This window comes from Callospermophilus lateralis, chromosome 10 (assembly GCF_048772815.1).
Source record: "Callospermophilus lateralis isolate mCalLat2 chromosome 10, mCalLat2.hap1, whole genome shotgun sequence".
Classification (NCBI taxonomy): Eukaryota; Metazoa; Chordata; class Mammalia; order Rodentia; family Sciuridae; genus Callospermophilus; species Callospermophilus lateralis.
The window spans coordinates 43,614,090-43,635,928 of NC_135314.1; the positions used below are offsets into that span (position 1 = coordinate 43,614,090).

A 21,839-nucleotide genomic window follows, 5' to 3' on the forward strand; every position below is an offset into this window, starting at 1 on the left:
GAAGAAGTAGAGATGCCAATTGGATTCTCTAGAACAGAAAAAAGTGGTGAGATCACATTTTCTACCTCCCCAAATAGGCAGTGCTTACTTAATGAAGGCTGCCAAGATGACCAGCCCTATCCCAACTTGGACCTTTGCCTTTTTGGTTTCTATTGAACTTTGTTTTCTCAAAACTAAATGTTATTGCTTATGTTCCTCTATGCTAGAACCAAATTTCTTTCTGTATTTCTCATTTTTAATGAAAAATGGTAGTTTTCAGAGTCGCCCAGATCTTAGGTGGTCCTTCTTCCTGTGACGTTATCATTGTCTACCTGGTTAAGATTGTGTTGAAGTTTAAGGCAGAGCCTGGTCTCTCTGTGAATTGTAACCATATCTTTATTTTTATGCACTCCTTAAAAGTCTGAGTAACTTACAATAAATGTTAATTGAAATAATCTTGTATACACTGTACTGACAACTTCAAATAAGTTCCATGGAAAAATTTTGATCCTGAGATATAACATTGCATGTTGGGCTTCAAATATTCTGACTTTCATAGTGTATATCCTCTGGGCATTTAAGGAGCAGGGAAGAGGAAGACCCTTTGGTGAAGCCCATGAGTCCCAGGTACTGTGAACTTCCCACTGTTTCTGGAGTTTTTTGAGCCTGTTCCCAACTGTTGACTATATCATTTAGTTTCCAATTATTTAATCTTACAAGTAATACTGCTAACAAGTTTTTTGTGCAGAAAATCAAAGGAACTACTACTATCCTTCAGTGGGGAAGACAGTAGTATTCCTTCGAACTACAACTGTGGGGAAATAACCTCAGGAATGGGGTTAAAAGACCCAAATAAGATAAGTTTTATGGCTATTTTTATTTTAACTTTTTTTTGTCCATTTCAGGATGGTTTACTAGAGAGACTGTGAAGGTATGGTATCTCCAGCAGTCCTACAAACCAGGCAATGATGGGCTTGATAATTTTAATTATTTTTGATAACTTACTTACACATGTACAGTATATTTAGATTTGTTGGAAATTTCACTTCAAACAATAATATATTTTAAAAATGCTATTGCCAGTAGGAGAGACACTCATTGTGCACCTGCTGTGTGCTCAACATGCCTTTTTTTTTTAGTACTGGGGATTGAACCCAGGGCCTTGTGCATGCAAGGCAAGCACTCTACTAACTGAGCTATATCCCCAGCCCAACATGGCTGCTTTTTTAATCTTCCCAGCAGTCCTGAGAGGCAAGTAAGGTTATTTTTACCATTTTGCTGATGAGTCAACTATGGAGGCTCAGGATATTTATACTACTGGTTGACAACAGACTGGGGTTTGATGGTGGTCATTTGACTCAAAGACATCCATGCTTAGTCCCTCTGCTCCTGTGCCTCACAATGATTCTAGCTTCATGAGAAATGTGGAAGCATTCGTCCCCTGTTGCTCTCCTAGGGGGAAGGAGAAGAGCATGCTGAGTTGAGGCACAAGTGAGAAGCAAAGGGAAAGATGCAGAGTGTGTTCGGGCTTCACAGATGATCCCTTCTGGATGGCATGTGAGGCCCAGTGGGTAAAGAGGAATGAGGAACAAGGCCAGAAAGATAGCCAGGGATCAGCTCTTAGAGCATGTTTATAGTCACCATAAGGACTTCTGGTTTCATTTTTTAAGCCATAGAGAGCTCTGGAAGGTTTTTGAGTAAGGGGGGAATGGAATGGTGTGTGCTTTGGAGTGATCTCTCATTTCTCTATGAATTTCCGCCCCCCTCCATAGGGACTGCTGTTTAATCTCTCCATCATACTCAGATAAGAAATGCCAGGCCTGTCTGGCAGTGGAAGTGGTTGTGGAGAGAAAGGGCCTGATTTGAGAGGCACCATGAGGTGGAAGAGCCAGAATTTAGTTTCTAAACTAGAAATGACTTTGAAGAAGAGGCAGGAACCAGAGTTTCCAGCCTAGGACAGGGTAATCATATCACAGAGGAGTGTGCTTTTGGAGGAAGACAGATTCCATTTTGGGAATGCTGAGTCTTAATGGATTTTTCTGTGTAGATTTCTATGCAGTTGGATATTTGGTTTTGAAGAAGGAGTACAGTTTGGAGATTGGATTTAGGGGTCATTTGTATGAGGTGATGTGATAATTACAGTCTAGGGAAGAGGATTGATTAGAAAACCTAGACAAGGGTTTACATTTTAAGAACAGGGAAAAAAACAAAGGACAAGTAGAAAATTTCAGAAAGGCCAGAGAGAGACTTATGGAGAATCATTTGGGTACCATGATAGAAGGCAAAGGGGAATAGCTGTGCATCAGAGTCTGTAGAAGTGGGGCGTGTTCTTTGGCAGAGTGAGAAACGAGAAGAACTGAGAAGACAACCTTGTGTTGAGTTGCTCAAAGGATATGATTGGTTATATCTGAATTCACCAAACTGTGCTTGTAAGGGGCCAGATAGTACTGATTTTTTTTGCTTGGAGGATCATAGAATGTCTGTACAAGTACTTGACTCTGCTGTTGTAGTGCAGTAGCAACCATGGGCAGCAGTAATAAATGAAAGGGCCTGGCTATGTTCCAATAAAACTTTATTTATAGAAATGAGGGGTGGGCCAGATTTGATTGCAGGCCATGGTTTCCTAACCCCAATCTATAGTATATTTAGTTTCTCCTGCCACAGTTAGAATGTAGTCTTCCATAAGTGGTTATATATTTATTTTTATTTTCATTTGTTCTAATTATATGAGAGTAGAGTGCACTTATGCACTTTGATATATGATACATAAATAGAGTATAATTTCTCATTTTTCTGATTGTACATGTTGTAGAATCAAATCAGTCATGCAGTCATATATGTACATAAGGTAATAATGTGTGCTTCATTCTACTATTCTTCCTGTCCCCATACCCCTCCTCCTCCCTTCACTCCCTTCTGCCTAAAGTAACTCTATTCTTCCATAGTGCCCACACCCCACTCCACCACTCCCCCTATTGTGTATTACCATCCGCGTATCAGAGAAAACATTCGGCCTTTGGTTTTTGGGATTGGCTTGTTTCACTTAGCATGTATTCTCTCACTCTATCCATTTACCAGGAAATGCCATAATTTCATTCTTCTTTAAAAGCTGAGTAATATTTCATCATTTATATATACATATATATCATATTTTCTTTATTCATTCATCTGTTGGATGAATAAACAGATTCAACATCTGTTTCCATAGTAAACTATTGTGAGTTGAGCTGCTATAAACATTGATGTGGCTGTGACACTATAATATGCTGATTTTAAGTCTTTTCGATATTAACCAAGGAGTGGGATAGCTGGGTCAAATGGTGGTTCCATTCCAAGTTTTCTAAGGAATCTCCATACTGTTTTCCAGAGTGGTTGTACCAGTTTGCAGTCCCACCAGCAGTGTATGAGTGTGCTTTTTTCCCCACACCCTTGCCAACATTTATTGTTGCTTGTATTCTTGATATTGCCATTCTGACTGGAATGAGTTGAAATTTCAGTATAGGCTTTTTTTTTTTCTTTTTCTTTCTTTCTTTTCTTTTTTTTTTTTTTTTGGTGGCACTGGGGATTGAACCCAGGGCTTTGTGCATATGAGGCAAGTACTCTACCAACTGAACTGTATCCTCAGCCATCAGTGTAGTTTTGATTGCATTTCTCTAATTGCTAGAGGTGTTGAACATTTTTTTCTTATATTTATTGATTAATTGTATTTCTTCTTCTGTGAAGTGTCGTCCTTAGCTCATTTATTTGATTGGGTTAGATGGAAGGACCTTCCATGCTCCTGGATAGGCAGAATTAAGATTGTTTAAAATGGCTATACTACCAAAAACCCTATACAGATTTAATGCAATTCCTATTAAAATCCCAATGATATTCTCCATAGAACTAGAAAAAAACAATCATGAAATTCATTTGAAAAAATAAGAGAACCAGAATAGCCAAAGCAATCCTTAGCAAGAAGACTGAAGCAGGAGGCACCACAACACTGGAACTTAAACTATACTACAGAGCCATAGTAATAAAAATGGTATGGTATTGGTAGCAAACAGACATATAGGCCAATAGAATACAGAATAGAGGACACAGAGACAAACCCACAAAATTACAATTACCTTATACCAGACAAAGGCACCATAAATATACATTGGAGAAAAGATAGCTTATTCAACAAATGGTGCTGAGAAAAATGGAAAGCCACTTGTAACAAATGAAATTAAACCTCTATCTCTCACCCTGCACAAAACTCAACTCAAAGTAGATCAAAGAGTATCTATAGTATATTTAGGCACTAGAACAGAGACCCTGCACCTAACAGAAGAAAAAGTAGAATCAAATCTTCACCATGTTGGCTTAGGATCTGACTTCCTTAACAAGATCCCTAAAGTGTGAGAAGTAAGATAAAGAATCAATAAATGGGATAGATTCAAACTAAAAAGCTTCTTCTCAGCAAAAGAAACAATCAGTAATGTGAAGAGAGAGCCTATAAATTGGGAGAAAATCCTTACCACATGCACCCCAGATAAAGTATTATTTTCTAGGGTATATAATTTTGAAAGCTAATTTGAAAATATAAAAAATGTTTAGTGATAAATTGTGATAGAATTTCTTTTATCGTATTTTTTTACTTAATTAGTTACTACACTTGGAGGTAGTGGATTTTGATCTATTTATGAATTTACTAGCTTGAGCTTTTGGGGTTGAATTTTTAGACAGGTAATTGTATCATCTGCATATAGTGATGCATTTATACATACTTTCTTTTTCTTCTTTATGTTCTCTTCTAAGTTAGGGAGAACTGGTGGCTTCTGTTTTCTACTTGACTGACTTTTTTGCTGGGATCCTGTAGTTGTAGATTTTTCTTGGTGATTTCCTGGAGGCCTGTGTGAGTTTGAAAGTTCTGCAGCCTTCAATAGCAAAGGATGATTTGGCAAACAAGGATCCCAGCCCTTTTCTTTATGATACCAAGTCACTGGCCTTTTTCATGATTTTTTTTTTATTATTGTTGTGTTTTGAAAAATTGAATCCAACCTTCTCACCAGGCCTCCCCAGCCCTGCACTGTCAGATTTCTGCTGACCTCTTTAACTGCATCCTTGCTATTTCTTCCTTTCACTCACTCATCTCCAGCCAAATCCTTGCACTGGACTTGACCTTCACAATTGTGGCATCCTCTAGTTGGGATGGACTTCCCTGGGCCCTTTCCATGCCTGGCCAACCTTTGGGTCTCAGCTCTGAGGTATTCCCTGAATCATTCCTCTAACAAAAAGGGTTTCCCTCAGAGCTCAACTCACTTCACACAACTCACAGAACTCACTTTATGTGTCACACAACTCACTTTATGTGTGTCAGTTACTCGTCACACTTATATTACACGTAGGTTGTTCTATTTATTAATTATCTCTCCATGCAGTAGAGTGTAAGGTCTTTCTTTCTCACAACCATTGTCTCCAGTGCCCAGAACTGTGCCTGGCATAGAGTAGGCATGAACAAAAGATTCTCCTTGCTTACGGTAAACATCAAGGACCTATCCTCATGATAAGCCTGCTGTGTTGGGTATTCTCTATTTACCCTTTCACTCTCATCCTTCATTCTTTCCCATCTGCATCTATTTCCTGGAAGTTGAAATTGGGTCAGTGGATGTTCCTCTCCCACTAGCTTTGATTTGGAACTGGCCAGAAGAAGCCCCAACTTGAAGCTGCGAAGGAGAGTGTCTCCAGGTGTGCCCTGCAGAGTTACCTCGACTCTTGACTGAAGATCGCAGCCCCTTCCAGGCAGCTCTGTCAGTCTCCAGCTTCTCCTGTTCCCTTTCAAGCTAACAAGAGCCAAAGGAAGGAGGAAAGGGAGGTGACTGCTTTCCCGAGGTGTTAGTATACACACTGGCGTCAACCTCAGCCTCCTTCTTGCCAGCTGGATGTTAGCAGAGGCTGTGTTCCTCTCCTGAAGACCACAGCTCTTGACAGTGGCCCTCCTTAGCCCATGGTCTCTGCTCCTAGGGTCATATTATACATGGGGGATAGTAATGGCAGCCAGCCCTGAGGTAGTATAACAGTCAACTCTGGGGATCAGTCCATTCCATGCTGATTTTCTTAAACTCTACCCACGACTTTGTAAATAGTCCTTTTATGAAACTCTCAGTTGCTTAACTGGATTCTCACTGATAATTTATTCATCTGTGGAATGACGTAGTTGACTAAGTGCAGTTTCTGATGGATCTGCATCTCTTGTGACTATTAGTGACTGCTTTTGAAACCAGTGACTGATTCCGACAAATCTTGTTGCAGTTGAGTTGTATAAAGATATACCTCCTGCCCTATTTGCTGTCCAGTGTGCCTCCCCTTAGGCTGATGAAATTTGGACTGTGCTTATCTCAAACCACTTTGATGACATTTTATCCTGGGATTGGGGATAGGGCTAAGTTGTTTGCCTGAAGGAGATGACTGCATTCCTGAGGTTTAGTATACACAATGGTATTAAAATAAAGAGGAAAGTTCCTCCCAACATTAATTTTGTGGTCATCCCCTTTCCAGAACATTTTATGTGGAATCAAATGTCTTTTGTTTCCCAGTCCCATCTGAGTGGATAAAGAGCAACGCCATAAAAGCACACATGGAAGAAAATGAGACTATAGATAATTAGGCTGAACCCCAAATCTGGTGCAGATTTTGATGGTGAACCCCAAACTTGCTTGATCAAGTAAGGTTAGGATGGGCTCTTGTAAAATGACAGAGACTCAGGGCTAGGAAGATTCTTAAAGGTCATCACCCTCCCCCATCAGATTGGTCAACTTCTCCAAACTCTGCTTAAATAGCTTCAAAGAGGTAGGGCCCAGGAATTAATCAGGTGTTTTAGAGATGGTTTGTTTGATCTTGACTGGATTTAATATTGTATATTCTTTCTGACAAAGTGTTTATTAAAACAAAACAAAACGTGGAGTTTAGCATTCTGACTTCCTGTCCCATTTCTACGGGATCATGTTTTTGACACTTGTATGGGCCTCAGGTTCCCAAGTGGGACACTTAGGGGTGTTTTGGATGCCATAGTGAATCCCTTCCATTTGCTGGGCATTGCACATTTTTCTGAGTGCAATGGCTGCCTTGTACTTGTACACAGACTGCACATATGGTAGTGTCTTTATTTTCCTGATAGGGATAGAAATATGATCCACTGGTAATACCTAGAGAACATTTGGTTTGTTCCTTTGATAACTGGAGTAGTGATTATACTATAAAGAGCACATTGGCCCTGTTCACTTTCCTGCCATGTCCCAGCACACTGCTGCCATTGGATGGGTTTCATAAATGAATAGTATGGACCCCTCTAGATTTTGCAGTCATGGCAGATAAGTAGTCATCTCCATCTATGACCTTGATCTGAGAACTACACAAATATTCCTTTTCCCCCTGTGTAACACGAAGGGATAAAGATCAGGAGGCAGTATTGTCTTGCTCCCTCCCCTTCCTCCTGCCTTTCTCCCTCCTGTCCTTCTCTCTTCCTGCATCTTTCTAGTACTCATCACATCTTTTCTATTTCCTTGTGGTTTACAGATGATCATGATGCAGTCTTGAGGTTTAATGGGGCACCCACGGCCAACTTCCAACAAGATGTGGGCACGAAAACCACCATTCGCCTGATGAACTCTCAGGTAAAATTACTGCTGTGCAGATATGGAGTGTGAAGGAGACCACACAGGGCTCCAAAGCAGAATGTATCCACAAGGCACTCATCAAAGTGCCAGATTAGTTAAGTCTGTCAACTTCCTGAGTCCCAGGTTCTTCACTTGAGGAGGAGTCAGTGATTCCATGACCCAACCTTGGGATGTGTTCATAATACCCCATGGTATTAATCTGCAGTGATGGAGCTGTCTTAGACCCAGGAAAGAGAGTTCTGCTGAGGGCATACCTGGGGTGTTATGTAAGCAGAGAACATCTAGGGGAGACTGAGGACATCTAGGGGAGACTGAGGACTGCGGTGAAAAGTGAATGAAAAAATATGTGAGATTGCTTTATAAGCAGGGAAATGTTATGCAAGTATAATAAGACATCCTCACCGTTTGACTGTCTGTGATATGTCCTAGACATCATTACTTCATGAATTTCCACAGGTAATTAGCTTCCTGAGCTGTTTCCAGGTAGCACATGTTGATTTCTCAATACCAACAGAAAGTGGAGAAATATCCTTGCCACAAAGTTCTGTTAAGAGATTTAATGAGTGGGAGAAACTAGATTATACACATCACAAACTGCAGGATAGCTAGGTGTGGTGACTCACATCTGTAGTCTCAGCTACTCAGGAGGCTGAGGCAGGAGGATCACTTGGGATATGGGTCACCCTGGGCAACGTAGTCAGATCTGTCTCATTGTTTTGGTTTGTTTGGTTTTTCTTTGTAAAACCAAACAAACCAAAACAATGCATGACAGGGCTGCAGATTCACTCAAAACCATTGATGTTTACCTTTTTTTTCTGAGCAAGCATATGAGCACTGGGTGTTTTGATATAAATGTTTAATCTCTATTTACCTGCCCATGGCTTGAGGGATGGGGTGAATCATGGAACTGATCAGAAACACCATATCAGCACTTTCCTGGTGGAATGTGCATTTCTGCTTTCCTGTGGAGGGCTCCTTTTCTTTATGTCCTTCTCTATATTTCCTGACTCGTGGCAGTTCACCAGCTAAGCTGAAGCTGCTTCCTGCATAGCATACTTCTATTGGAGGCCCATAACCCTAAAAATCCTTTTATGATGGGTCAGGGGTTGAAGAACTTAACCATCTTGTGTTTTGTTCTTCCTCTAAAACCATTTTTTTAAAAAGATTCGTTTTCAGCTGGGCACGGTGGTGCATGCCTGTAATCGCAGCAGCTCAGGCGGCTAGGGCAAGAGACTTGCGAGTTCAAAAGCCAGTCTCAGTGAAAGCGAGGTGCTAAGCAACTCAGTGAGACTCTGTCTCTAAATAAAATACAAAAAATAGGCTGGGGATATGGCTCGGTGGTCGAGTACCCCTGAGTTCAATCCCTGGTATTCCCAAAAATAAAAATATAAGAAAAATAATGCTATCAGGGTAGCATCCTCCAGTAGCCTCTAGATACTTCCAATGCCTGTGTGCTATTCCACCTTATATTTTGAGTTTTTATATTACCTTTATTAGTAGTAGAATGGGGAGGTTTGAAAGAAATGGTTTGAATAGCAAGAGATTCTCTGTGGCCTCTAAGCTTGACTTTGAAAAATGGTCAGTATTTGGAGAAATAGCAATAGGGAGGCACTACAGAAGATGTAATTGGCAGGACAGAGAGGCACAGGAAGTAAGGGAGGAGGCATTCACAGCCCCGACTGGGCTGGAGGTGAAGATGTGGCAGGATTCCCATTGCTCTCTTCAGGGAGATGAGGCTGGACCTTTATGGCTGCTCAGACTCTGGCACGTCTGGAAATTCAGAGAAGTTAAGACTAACTTTTCCCCTTTCCCTACTCATGCCCCAGTCACAGAAATTCTGGAGCCAGAAAGCACTGTAGGGAGCACAAACACCTAGCTTCTATGTCTGTGTGAGATGCACATAAATATCTGGGAGGGAATTTTTATTTACCTTCCATTCACGCATTCAGCAAATATGCATGGTATTGCCTCCAGTATAGCAGTTGGTATGTGGCCTGTGCAGTTAGTCTATCTGGGAATGAAACCCAGCTGTGTCTCTCACTACCTAAATGATTATGCCCAAATTATCTATGTCTTCATTTACTCATTTCTAAAGAGGAGGGGGGAATAATGGTATTTTCCTTGCAGGGTTGTTGTAGGATATAAATGAGAACAATCTATGCAAAGCAGTTAGAACAGTACCTGACACATATATCAATATATCTTAGCTGTTTTTACATTTTATATATGCAGGTATAAGCTGAGAGTGGAGGATACAGTAACAAACAAAACAGACTCAGCCTCTGTTCCCAAGTTTCTTTCAGCCTCTGTTCCCAAGTTGCTTACAGATTCAACCCAATAATTATACAAATGAGCCTCAAGTTGCAATTGATAACTTCAGAAGAGAGGGTCAAGGTGTTAGGAGAGCCCATAACAGGGACATTTGAGCTAACCATTGGAAGTGAGGATGACTTCCTAGAGGTGACAATTAGCCATTTAGGGGGAATAAGAGTAGATGATGAGAAGGTTGGAACATGTGCTTTTCAGTAAGATGAACAGCATAGGCAAGGTCTTGTGTGGAAGGAGCAGCATATGGGAAGGAGTAGGGGTAGAAAGAGGTGGGTAGATGTGGGGTGCATGGTGAGAGATGAAGCTAAAGGTAAGAAGTCAAGTCACAACGCTGAGCCAAATTTTCTTTGCTATATCATGATAAGATTTACATTTTGTGAACAGCACTATCCTCCATCTGATCAGAGAGGCTGCAGTAGATAGACACCGGAGCTTTTCTTAGTAGTCTGTACTACAAATGCCGTCAGGTTGCAACAGAGTTGGAAGTGAAGGTGAATGTGAGAAAAAAATGGATCTAAGAACAGTAGGCTTTAGTGTTGGAGTGGGTGTGAGAGGTGAAAGAAGTAAAGGTGCAGCTCAGTTTCTGGCCTGTGTAACCAAAGTAACTGAAGAGCCCCAAATTACTGCCTTTGCAGGTACTTGAAAGTGTGTTGGCTGGTGAGGGTTAGACTCAAGGAAGAAGACAGAGATAAAAAGTATGCTTCTAGATGTGTTTGGTCTGAATTATCTCTTAGCTGTAAAGACAGGTCATAAGTAGGCAATTGTCCAAATAGGGCTGAGGTTTAGTGGACAGGTCTGGGCTGGAGAAGAGAATAATGAACTGTGTGTATGTATGTGGTAACGCAGCAACAGGATTGAAGGAGAGCCCTAGAGAGAGTATAGGGAGGAAAGAGGTCCTACCCAGGAGCTTTGGGTGACAAGAGCAGAGAAAGGAGGAGGTAGTGGGGACTGGTGCCAGATGCTGCTAAGGAGCCAATTTAGGTGAAGACTGAAAGCAGCTGCTCTCTTTAGGTGACTAGAGGCCTCTGGTGACCTTAGCAAAAACCTTCTGGGGAAAGTGATGAAACCAGAAGCCAACTGGGATATACTGATGGATTGAGAGGGCAAACGTGGATGGTTTTTTCCAAAGTCTGACTCTAAAGCAGAGGAGAGAGAAGGCAACTGGTGGAGAAAGTTAATAATTCCAGGGCCTGTTTTTATTCTTTCCATCTTTTAGTCAGAAAGGACCAAATAAAGAAAGTAATGTCAACCCCAAATTAATGTTCCAGTTTCCTTTTGAGAATGACATTGTGGTATGAGATCAATCGTGGTAGAGACAAAATGACTGGGCATTTAGATGGACATTTTCTAGCCTCCCTTGCAATTAAATATATTGGGTGACTGAATTCTAATCAAATGAGGTGATATATGCCACTTCTAGAACTGCTCCATAAAAATTTTCCTATACACTTACCCTTTCTCTGGTTGAATGTAAGTAAAAACACCAACATTCAAAGTCATGTGTTAAAGATGGAAGAACCACAAGGTAGGGCTGGGTCCATCTAAAAGGAGAGCCAGTTGCCCTTAGGAACACTCATTGTGAACTTCATGTGTGCAAGAAATAAATTTTCTGTTGTATTTAAAAAAAATAAAAGCCAGTGGCAGCGGTAGAGGGAGGATTCTGGAAACACGGCAGAGGAGGAAGCACACTGTCTTCCCACCTAGACACCCACTGCCCTGCAGAATCTGTAGATGTCTCACTGTTGTGGAACTTCAGCGTCCAAAGTAAGCTTGAAACCTCCAGGGAAAGATTTGGTTGGCAAATTATGGTTAATTTCAATCAATCTCTGCTGGTAGCATGTAGCAGCCATCCATCCTGTCCCTTTGCCCCAGGATAAGCAACTGTGCACATGTTCCTACAGCACACTAGACCCAGCCTATAGGAGACAGAGTGGGAAATAAGCACCTTTCCCTCAAATCCTGGGGGAAGTGCAGTCTGTTCTCTGATTACTAATAGCTGCTTCTTAACACAGAGGTACAAAGATTAGGTAGCCACCAAGCAGTATTAAACCCCCTCCCCATTGTTAGGAATACCTTCTCCTCTGGCTGAAGTAAATTTCAGGGGATTTAAAGGCCTGGTGGCTCCTCCTGCCCCGGCCCACTTAATTTTTGTCCCTTAGGCTTTTGGGGAGCCAAACATTGAAAACTAGGTCACTTAAAACAACTGCAGATATGGAGTGTGCTAGTCGGCTTTAAGTATGTGAGATAATCAACTTAGAATAAAAGGTTTATTTTGGCTCACACTTTTGAAGGTTTCAGTCCATGAATAGGTGATTTCATTGCTTTTGTGCCTGTGTCCACAAGCAAAAAAGGTCCCAATATGCCCTCAGGGCCATGTCCTTAAAGACTTGAAAATATCCCACTAGGGCCACCTCTTAAAGGTTCCCCAACTTCCTACTAGGGCCATTCTGAGGAAAAAGCCTTTAACTTACGGTCTTTTGGGGGTCATTCTAGTTCCAAACTATAGCATGGGAAAAATTAGAAAGTCATTGTGCAAGTTTAGAAGGGTTGGGCTCAGAGAAGACCTAAGAAAAGGTTTGTGTAACTCAGGCTGATTTTCAGCAAACATAATCTCTAATAATTAAACAAACAAACAAAAAACAACCAGCAAACCTTAGGGAAGGGTGTGAATCTGACTTCCAGAGTTATCACATTATTAGATTCAAATGTCCTATTTTGAAAAGAAAATCACAAAGTTCACAAAGAAAAAGCAAAGTATGACCAATTCAGAGATAAAAATAAACCAATAGAAATAATCTCTGGAAAAGAGCTGAGGGAAGGTTTATTAGATAAAGACTAAAGCAATTGTCTTAAAGATACTAAAAAAACAAAAAACAAAAAACAAACAAACAAAAACAAACTAAAGGAAGACATGGATAAAATCAAGGGAATGATATATGAACAAAATAGAAATATCAATAAAGAGGAAGAAAAAAAACCTAAAAAGAAACTAAATAGAAATTTTAGAGCTGAAGTGTGCAATAATTAAAATGAAAAATTCACTTGATAGATCCAAAAGCAGATTTTAACAGACAGAAGAGAAGAATTGATGATTAGAAGATAGAAATATGGGAATCATAGAGTCTGAGGAACAGGGAAAAAAAGGATTGAAGAAAAGTGAACAGAGGCTAAGAGACTTCTGGGATACCATTAAGTGGATCAACGTATGCATTGTGGAAGTCTCAGGAAAAGGAGAGAGGGACAGAAAGGATATCTGAAGAAATAATGGCCAGGAACTTCCCAAATTTAATGAAAGACATGAGCATATACATCAAAGAACTTCAACACATTCCAAGTAATATGAACCCAAAGAAACGTTGAGACATATTGTAATCAAACTGTTGAAAGCAAAAGAAAGATCTTAAAGGAACAATTAAAAAGATACTTTAAATGATAATATCTATATTCTTAAACATTTTGAGACTTAATTTGTGACTTAACATAGAGTCTATCTTAAACTATCCTCAATAAGATTAGTAGCATATTTGCTACTAAATTTCAGAAATTTTGGATGCCAGAAATTTGAAATGTTAAAAGAAAAAAAACAAAAACTATCAACCAAGAATTCTACATCCAGCAAAACTGCCCATCAAAAATCAATCAAGACATTCCCAGATTAATTAAATGGAGAGAGTCCATTAACACAGACCTGTCTCATAAGAAATGCTAAAAAATATCCCAGCAGGTTGAAATAATAGGATAATAGACTATAACTAAAAGTCATACTTACTAGACTAAACTCAAAGCCATATAAAGAAATAAATATCTCAGTAAAGGAAAATATGTGGCCAGTTATAAAAGCTAGGGCTACCACAGCAATGGTGTGTGACTCGATTTCTTGCCTTTTACATGATTTAAGAGAATAACACATTTAAAAACATATTTGTCTAAAAGTTGGTGTTATTGTAACTTGTTTGTAATTCAACATTTCATTTTGTCCATAATTTAAGAGCATTTAACAATTATTAGCTCATGATTTTTTGGACATACAGTTATACAGATATAATTTTATGACATCAGCAATTGAAAGATGGAGATATTAAAGGAGCAGACTTTTTGTATTTTATTGAAATTAAGCTGGTGTAAACTGGAATTAGAGTGTTGTAACTAGGATATTAAATGTAATATTCATAGTTACCAGTTTCCTTTTTTTATATGATAGCAGAATGCATTATAATTCTTATTACACATATAAAGCACAATTTTTCATACCTCTGGTTGTATACAAAGTATATTCACACCAATTTGTGTCTTCATACATGTGCTTTGGATAATAATGATCATCACATTCCACCATCATTTTCAGTTTCCATTTTGTTCTTGATTTCTAGCTTTGCTATTTTGGTCAGAGAAGATATTTTGAATGATGATATCTATATTCTTAAACTTTTTGAGACTTAATTTGTGACTTAACATAGAGTCTATCTTAAAAAAAGTCCCAAGTGCACTTGAATTTTGGGGGTGGATAGCCAGCATCTCATTGGGGATTCTTCTTCCTGCCTAGAAGGGTAAGCCACCCTAAAACTTAAAATCTCAAATAATTAGTGAATAACAAAATACAAATACTCAGAAATATATTTACAAAAGGCAGAGCCCCTGGTAGATCTAGTCTGCATGGTTCTGGAACTAGACAAAAACAAAATGGCTCCGGTGGTTTATTTAAGGGGATACATGAAAGGCAGAGATAAAGTTTCAAAGGCAAAGTCTTGCTTCCTGAGTGTGGTGTCAAAATCTTCAATTATTTTTTGTAGAACTACATACACATAGTCTAACAATCAGTGGAGAAAAGAAGAAATCACAGTGGAAATTAGAAAACATTTAGGGTTGAATGAAATGAAAAATACAATATATAAAATTTATGGGATACAGTGAAAGCAGTGCTAGAGGGGAAAAATGCATAGCTCTGAAGTTTTGGGCATTGACATGATGTCACATAGAAAGTTCTGCTCCTGAACTCATGTGGTGGGTCACAAGCCAAAATGTAGGTGGATCAAAAAAAGTCATAAAGTTATCTTCAGTCTATGTGTATAACATGTACATGAAGCCAAAATAAATTTTGTGTTTAGACTTTAGTTCCATATCTAAGATATCTCATTAGTATATGCAAAATTTTGAGAACCTGAAAAAAAAATCTGAAATCAAAACATTTTCGATCCTAAGCACTATGGATAGAAGATAACCTAATTTTTTTAAGATGAAATACTGCTCAAAACAAGTGGATTAAATACAATCCCTTTGAAAATCCCAGTGATGTTATTTGCAAACCTAGAAAAACCCATCCTAAACAAAACAAACAAACAAACAAAAAACAGCATACTACAGGGACCAGCCACATCAGTGTTTATAGCAGCACAATTCACAATAGCTAAACCGTGCAACCAACCTACATGCCCTTCAGTAGATGAATGGATAAAAAATAATGTGGCATATATACACAATGGAATATTACTCAGCAATAAAAGAGGATAAACTCATGGCATTTGCAGGTAAATGAATGGAGTTAGAGAAGATAATGTTAAGTGAAGTTAGCCAATCCCAAATAACCAAATGCCGAATGTTTTCTTTGATATAAGGAGGCTGATTCATAGTGGGATAGGGAGAGGGAGCATGGGAGGAATAGACAAACTCTAGATAGGGCAGAGGGGTGGGAGGAGAAGGGAGGGAGCATGGGGTTAGAAATGATGGTGGAATGTGTCGGACATTATTATTCAACGTCCATGTATGAAGACACAAATTTGTGTGAATATACTTTGTATACAACCAGAGATATGAAAAATTGTGTTCTATATGTGAAATAAGAATTGTAATACATTCTGCTCTCATATATAAAAAAATCATATGGAATCACAAGGGACTCATTAAGTACTTAGAATAATCCTGAAGAAGAATAAAAAAGCTGGTGGACTCAACACTTCTTGATTTCAAAACTTATTCCAGTGCTTCAGTAATCAAAACAATATGATGCTGGTTTAAAATCAGATATATAAACTTGCAGAATTGAACAGAAAATTCAGGAATAAACCCTTGCATATGTAGTCCATTGAATTTTACCCAGTATGTTAATATTGTTTAACGAGGGAAATGTCTTTTGAAGAAATGGTGCTGGGAAAACTGGTTATCCACATGGAAACCCATTGATGTTGGACCCCTAGATAATATCATATACAAACAATAACTCAAAATAAACCTATGGTCTAAATATAAGACGTAAAACTCTTAGAACACAACATAGGACAAATGCTTCATGGCATCAGATTTGAAAATGATTTTATGGTCATGACACCAAAAGCACTAGCAACAGGAGAAAAATATAAAAATTGGACTTAATGAAAATATTTTAAATTGTGTATCAAAAGGCATTCTCAACAGAGTGAAAAGAAGACAGAATGGGATGGAATATTTGCAAATCATATATCTGATGAAGGATTAATGAGTTGAATGTATAAAGAACTCCTAAAACAACAAGAAAAAACACAATTCAAAAATGAGCAGAGGACTTAAATACATTCCTAGGAGGTATACAAATGTCCTGTAAGAACATGGGAAGATATTCAACATCGTTAAGCATTAGGGAAATATAAATCAAAACTATCATGCAGTACTACTACCTCACTTTCATTAGGACGACTTCTATTAGGAGAAATTGAAACCTGTGCATTGGTGGAAATGTAAAATGGTTAGCAACTGTGGAAAATAGTATGGTGGTTCCTCAGAAAATTTTAAATAGAACTAACATATGATCTAGCAATTTCACTTCTTAGTACAGAATTAAAAGAATTGGAAGCAACATTTAGAACAGGTACACCCATGTTCAGAGCACAATTATTTAGAATATATAAATGGTGGAAGTAACCCAAGTGACTACTGATGGGTGAATGAATAAGCAAAATTTGGTACATACATATAGTGAAGTGTTACTCAATCTTAAAAATGAAGAAATTCTGACAAGTGCTGCAACATGGATCAACCTTGAGGTCATAATGTTGAATGAAATAGACCAGTTGCAAGAAGAAAAATGGTTAATTCTCTTTATATGAAGAAATGAAAGTAGAATGGTAATTGTCAGGACCTGGGAGGGAGGGGGAATGTGAAGCCATTGTTTAATGGGAACAGAGTTTTGATTTTATGAAGACTGAATTCTGGAGATGGATGACAGTGATAGCTGCTTAACAATGTAAATGTATAATGTCACTGAACTTTTAAGTCCACTTAAAAGTGGGTAAGATAACCAATTTTAGTTTATGTGTATTTTACCACAGTGAAAAATAAGTCAGCGGAGGAGACAGTCACAAAAGGACAAATACTGTAGGATCACAGTTACCAAGACCCAGTGGGAGGAAGGAATGGGAAGTTGATTAATAGGCCCTGTGTTTCAATTTGCAAAGACCAAAAAGTTCTGGAGGTGGATGGTTTTAATGGTTTCATAACATTGTAAATGTACTTAATGTGACTGAGCTATATAAACAATGGCTCAAGTGATAAATTGCATTATGTGATAGTTTATCACAACAAGTTATTTTTTGGACCAACAGGGAGAAACCAGTTGACAAAGGGAAAAAATGAATATAGTTAAAAGAAGAGACAGTTCCTGAGATGGTGAGGGTGATTGAGCATGCCCAGTGGAGGATTAACCCAGTTGGAAGGAATCAGGAGTGAAGAAGAATAAGAGGGGTACAGCTGAAGATAGTTTAGGATGCAAGGTCAGAGGCCCAGCCAGGCTGGAGGGAGAATAGGGGAAAAGAGGTTTTAATAGAAAAGGTTCCAGCTAAGTTTGAAATGGTCATTGAAGAAGAGTGAGTGAATGAGTAAATCTGAGAAATAGTCAGATTTCCAGGTTATGCTGGGCCACTTTGAGGTTCAAGAACATGAATTTAGAGAGGAAACCTATCACTATGTGGTTCCTGGGTGGTATGATCAGGAGGCTGGTAGGCAGCAGCAACTGAAAAGAGGTATGTATGAAGTAGCCTGTCCTTGGGTACCTCTTTGTGATGTTTTGGTTATCTTCACTTGAAGAACTAAATTTTAATCCTGCAAAGATTCTGGAATTTTATTTAAAGGCGAGGAAAGATTATCTGGAAATTAAAAGTACTGGAGTCAAACATTACTGGTTAAATTCCTCCTGCAGCTCTTCATACATGAGTGACTTGAGCAGGTTGTTTTATTGCTTTGAGCCTCACTTCCTTCATTTGTAAAACAGAAAGAACAGTTACTATGTGAGGTCTTTGTAGGAGCAAATGAAACACTAAGCAAAGAGATTGGTAGGCAGCGAGTGCTTTGTAAATGGTGATGGTCATTACTGAAGCATGAAGGCCTGCCCCTGCTTGTTTGGGAATGACTATGCCTTCTGCAATCTCCCAGAGATGGGCCTTTTATCTCCTGGAAGGGGCGGTGAACCAATGTTTTCAATGTAGTAAAATGCAAGTAACCTAAATTGGCTATCTTAGCTACTTTTTGGTATCTCTGCAGAAAGGGCCCAGCAAAAGGCAGGAAAAACTTGTGTTAAAGCATCATTTTTTTTTTTTAAAGCAAGATCATGACTCTTGTAAAAATAAAAATAAATATTTTTTTAAAGAGAGAGAGAGAATTTTTTTAATATTTATTTTTTAGTTTTCGGAGGACACGACATCTTTATTTGTATGTGGTGCTGAGGATCAAACCCGGGCCACACGCATGCCAGGTGAACGCGCTACCGCTTGAGCCACATCCCCAGTCCAATTTTTTGATAAAGCTTTTATTTTACTCATATGAGGGAACCAGGCAGATGTTACAAGCGGTTCAGAGAAAATGTTAAAACAGCACAAATTTGGAGTAAAATTAATGAAACTGTTTTTGTTTTGTTTTGTTTTTCCCCCCATGATGTAGGGCAGCGGGGAGGAGGAAAGTCACTTAAAACTCTTACTGGGCAACACTTGAGTGAGCAAGTTTTTCAATTGCCTGTTTCTAAAGTGCTCCCATAGAATCAGAATGGGACAGAGAGGGAGGGTGTGGTGTAGGCAATGCAGAATTCTCTGCTGAAGGATCAAATTTTTTCCTTACACTTCTAGATCCCTGTGTTCCCCATATTGGGGCTGAGAGGTGAGTGGCCCACTTTGCAGGGCATACAATCTACTGTCGTGGAAGCCTTTCCTGCTCACCTCAGACATACAGACCCTCATTTACTCCTCCCATAAGCACCACCAAATGTCTGGGCTGTTGCTTGGATACTCTAGTCGTGGGCAGCTACATAACAGTACTTAAAAAACATAAAAGTACTGAATTGTGACTGATACTTTTTTATCATTGCTCATCTTGATATCCCAGGAAGCTGGTGGTCCATTCTATCTCTTGTTTGGTCAGTTGTTCTGTTTGTGTGGATGTCAGTCTGCGTGCTCACCATTGCACAATAAGAGCACTTAGGGTTCTGCCTCTGAGTTGCTCATTCTCTTCTCAAATAGGACCTCCTGCCAGTAGCTCTCTTCTGATCAGGGCTGGTGTTTGTTCAGCTCCCTCCTCACATGGCATAAGGTAGCACTGTGCACATCTGGGTCATGACAACGTCATGGAAAACAAAACGATACTTTTTTTTTTTTTTTTAACTTAGAAGGTGGCTTTTTATAGAAAATTGTCATCCCATGAAGTTTCAACTCAGCAGACCCATTCATACCCATGCCAGATGGTGTTATGAGATTCAACAGGAAACCAATACAGTTAAAAGTGGCTCTTTAAATAAATCCAGTTTTGACTATAAACTTAAGAAGGTTTCTGAGAGACTCAGCTGAGCACCTGCTGTGGTTATTGGGCCTGAAAGAGGAGACAATGGGACAAGAAGACACAGTGGCTTTCTCAGAAGCTTTTGTGCTAATTGGGGAGAGAAAACCTACCTCCCATGCCTAGGGATAGGGCGTGCTAATGAGTTCAACCAGAACATTCACAGATGACTTAATGGGGCTTATCCTGAAATAATAGCTGGTACCACTTATTAAATACTTACACTGTCTGAGGACCTTCCATGTCTTATCTCCATGTCTGGATAGGTGTTGGCGGGGGCAGTGTGTATGTGGAGGAGGTTGGATTTCCATCAACAGTGGATCTAAAAACAGCTAGGGTGAGCTGGGTGACATTGATGGAACCTCTTTAGTGTAGTATTTTGGCATTACAACTTAGGAGCTGAAATCTAAACATGATGGATGCATGAGTTTTAGGACTTTTTGAGTTTGCCAGCAGCACATTCTGTCACTGATCTTTTTCGGAATCAGAAAAGGGCTATTACTTGTCATTGGATTGGGCTTGCCTTCTTATTCCAAGGCTCCTCGTTACAAGTGTTCAACAGGTCAAAGCTGCGCTCAGTCTTCTTTTCCTTGTGTGGTTTGCCCATCTGCTGGATAGCCAGCTGTCCCATATTCCATTTAGTCAAGCAAATAAGCTTCCACAAAATCCCTGATCAACATGAAGAAGAGCAAAGTGATGCAATTTCTTCCCCTTAAGGACTTTAGTTGAGGAGAAAAGTCTCAGCTCCCTTCAAACACACACAAAGTACAATGTAAACCAGGGTACACGCCAGTGTTGGACAGGTGCCCCTGACTTTTAAGGTTAGACAAGGACATTGATGCCCACTTTTTTTGAATCTGTCTGAATTCTAGTTCTTAATGATGACTTTTAGGGCATTTTTTCTTTTTTAGTACTAAATCCAATTCAGAGTCAGGTATTGTACTTAGTCAGTATGTCTCTTTCGTCTAGAATATTTCCATAGCTTCCTTTTATCTTTAAAGATATTGACTTTTTATATGTAAATTCACAATGGTTATACATAATAGTGGGGTTCATTTTGACATATTCATAAACATATAATATAGTTTGCTCATTTCAATCCCCAGTACTTCTTTCATTTTTCTCCTCCCTCCTCCGATTCCCTTCCTCTACTCTTTGGTCTTCCTTCTGTTTATTTATTCATTTATTTTTTAGTGGTGCATTATAGTTACATGTAAAATTGGAATGCACTGTAATATATTCATACATACATCAACATAATTTGGTCAACTTCATTCCCCAGTTTCCCCCCTTTCCCTTTTCTCCTCTGTCTCCCTTTGGTTCCTTGCTTCTGCTCTCCTGATCTCCCTTCTGTTTTTGTGAGATCCCCTTTTTAAATTTCTTTTTCTCTCTCTAGCTTCTGGATAAAAGACACAATGTCCTGAGTCTAGCTATTTCACTCAGTATGATATTCTCCAGTTCCATCTATTTACCAACAAATGACATAGTTTTAGTCTTCTACTGAATTGAACTCTATTGTACATATACACATATCACATTTTCTTCAATCATCCATCTATTAACAGGTACTTATGTTGGTTTCATAACTTAGCTATTGTGGATTGTGCTGCTATAAACTTTGGCATGCATTTATCACTATATTATGTTGATTTCAGCTTTTTTAGAAAAATACTAAGGTGGGATAGCTGGGTCATATGATAGTTCCATTCCTGACTGCCTGAGGAATCTTGAAACTGCTTTCAAAAGTGGTTGTGCTAATTTGCAGTCCCACCAACAATGTATAAATATATTTTTTTCTCCATATCCTTACCAGCAATTATCATTACTTGTATTTTTGATGATTGCCATTCTAAATGGGGTGAGATGAAATCTCAGTGTAGTTTTGATTTGCATCTCCCTGATTGCTAAGGATGTTGAGCATTTTAAAAATATATTTGTTGGTCATTTGTATTCCTTCTTTTGAGAGATGTCTCCTTAGATCTTTTGCCTACTGAGTGGGTCATTATGTTTTCTTTTTTTTTTTCTTCTCCCTCTTCCTTCTTTTCTCTCTTTTTCTCTTTCTTCCTTCTTTCTTATTCTTCTTCCTCTTCTTCTCCTCCTTCTGCA

General features: G+C 39.0%; 1 protein-coding gene across 1 annotated transcript in view; it reads left to right on the forward strand.

The window, feature by feature from the left end:
• Positions 1-21,839, forward strand: part of St6gal1 (ST6 beta-galactoside alpha-2,6-sialyltransferase 1) — a 137,922-nt gene that overhangs the window by 103,907 nt on the left and 12,176 nt on the right. Inside the window, exon 5 of the mRNA XM_076867256.2 lies at positions 7,519-7,616. Within this exon, the coding sequence (XP_076723371.2) occupies positions 7,519-7,616 (98 nt within the window). The remainder of the gene's footprint in view (positions 1-7,518; positions 7,617-21,839) is intronic.